Genomic DNA, 2274 nt, shown 5'->3' on the forward strand with positions numbered 1-2274 from the left:
TTGTAGTGAAGGAATGTGGAATCATTGTAGTGAGTGATGTAGAATCATTCTTTTTCAGGGTATTTATGTTTTGGACTATTTCTGGAATGAAGCCTGGTATTTGAAAACCATTGATATCTGCCACGATCACTTTGGATGGTACTTGGGCTGGGGAGACTGCGTTTGGTTGCCTTACCTCTACACTCTGCAGGTAAAGATAGGGTAAAACTGGTGTTTGGGCTAAAAGGAAAGAAGCTTTCCAGAAACGTTCTCTCTAGCAGATTGGTGTTTATCTTATTTTCTTTCTTTACAGCTTGAATACTGACTATTACAACACTCTCTGTAAGAATTTCATTGTAGGAGAGCCTTCCGTCCCTGCATGGAATTACATCTTCTCTCTTCTTTTGTACCTCTTTCTGTCACTGTCTGTTGTTTCATCTGCGTATCTTTTGTAATTCCCTTCAGTCCCTTTCTGTACTCCTTTTTGTTGGATGGTCGTTTGACTGGTTTGTGTTTTCCTCCTCCCCCTTTTCCAGTTGATCAGCATCCTCACTGTTTCTCCCTTTTCCTTGTGTAACCTAAGAAATGCAGCAGTGGAAAGAAAGGAGATGTACGATGCAGGATTTCCTGAAAAAGATTCCATGTTATGACTGATAGGATGAACTTTTGTGCTCTTTCTAATACTCTGTCCTGGGTCACTGTAGGTCAAGGAATTCGTCTGGCACCCTGGGTGTGTTTTTAAAGTAAACCACTGCATGTCTCTGTTCTGTCTCCCAGGGCTTATATTTGGTTTACCACCCTGTGCAGCTCTGCACAGCTAATGCCATCGGGATCTTGGCGTTGGGCTTGGCTGGCTATTACATCTTCAGAATGACAAACCACCAGAAAGATCTCTTCCGCCGTACCAATGGCAACTGCAAGATATGGGGCAAGAAGCCCGACTACATTGAGTGCTCCTACATGTCTGTGGATGGGACCAAGTACTACAGCAAGCTGCTGACCTCGGGGTTCTGGGGGTGGGCACGCCATTTTAACTACACTGGAGATCTGATGGGCTCCCTGGCCTACTGTCTGACCTGTGGGTTTGAACACATCTTGCCTTACTTCTACATTGTTTATATGACTATTCTGCTAACTCACCGTTGCATTAGGGACGAACACCGTTGTTACAGCAAATACGGGAAAGACTGGAAACGCTACACTGCTGCAGTGCCCTACCGGCTCATACCAGGGCTGTTTTAAGGCTGACACAGAAGCTGAGGGAAATAGACTTTCTTTTAAATGAAAAGAGCTTATTCGCACAGTTGAACTAACAAAAATATGTTGCAAAAGACACCACTCTCTGGGGAACGAAAGGTGCCTGGAAGACTATCTTTAATGTACTGAGGGAACGTAAACAGGCAGACTGTTTAAAGAAAATGAAACGAGGCAGAGAATTGGCCTTTTTAATAGATCTCCAGAAAGATCTGTTTTACCAGGAATGTAAGACTGCCGAGATTTGTAAAACTGAAATTGATTTACCTTGGTTTAAAACCAGTGGGAACACGTAGCAAAAACTTCTGATAATTACTTGGAGCAGTAAAGAAGTTGAAAGTGTGGTATTTCAATACACTGACTTGGGACTATTGCAGGGAGAAAAATACCAAAGCCAATGAGCAAGGTGCAACAGGCTGGGCACGCTCCAGAGTGCCGTACATCTAAGAGGGGGAATCACAGTCCTTCTAGCAGATAGCTGCTATTGACTGTAAGTAGCCCATCTGTAGGTGGCCGGCGGGAGGCCCTTTGGCCATGTTTCACAACCCGTCCCTAGACAGTATTGCAATAAGACGGCGTTGCTGAGATCTGATCTCCACCTTTCAGCATAAGGAAGACTACTGGTTCATAACTCTCGATGCAAAGCTGAGGTTCAGTTGATTCCACCCCAGCCTATAAGAATGCTGACACAATTCAACGGTAGACTGAAGCACACGTGATGCATGTAGGTATTAAACATACGAGCTCCTCCTTTATAATCTCCAGCTCTGTACGACTCAGTAACTGGCCAGTTACTGGCTCAGTACTGCGTGTAAAATGTAGTGAAACTTGGTAACTCAGTTGTAGCTCTATTCAGTGACAACAGCAGTGCGTGTTGTTGCCTCATGGTGGCAGCCACAAGACGTGTTCTGCTCTAAATTGTCAGTGTTCGGATCATGTGCTGCCTGGTTAACACAGACCTGCACTGGTCCAACTTAAATAATGCACTGTCTTTACTGGGCTTGAAAAGTGATGTGCGATGGAAAATAAAACTGGAATCGT

The 2274-nt window shown here is 44.4% G+C and overlaps 1 protein-coding gene across 1 annotated transcript; it reads left to right on the plus strand.

Moving 5' to 3' along the window:
* Positions 1–37: 37 nt before the first annotated feature.
* On the plus strand, positions 38–1663 carry LOC104916581 (7-dehydrocholesterol reductase-like; the record flags this gene model as incomplete). Its single annotated transcript, XM_010727608.3, has 2 exons — positions 38–190; positions 757–1663. Coding segments are annotated over 2 exons (618 nt in total), but the record flags the coding sequence as incomplete, so codon positions are not given.
* Between the last annotated feature and the right edge of the window lie 611 nt (positions 1664–2274).

The sequence above is a fragment of the Meleagris gallopavo genome, unplaced genomic scaffold (genome assembly GCF_000146605.3).
Source record: "Meleagris gallopavo isolate NT-WF06-2002-E0010 breed Aviagen turkey brand Nicholas breeding stock unplaced genomic scaffold, Turkey_5.1 ChrUn_random_7180001922806, whole genome shotgun sequence".
NCBI classification, from domain to species: domain Eukaryota; kingdom Metazoa; phylum Chordata; class Aves; order Galliformes; family Phasianidae; genus Meleagris; species Meleagris gallopavo.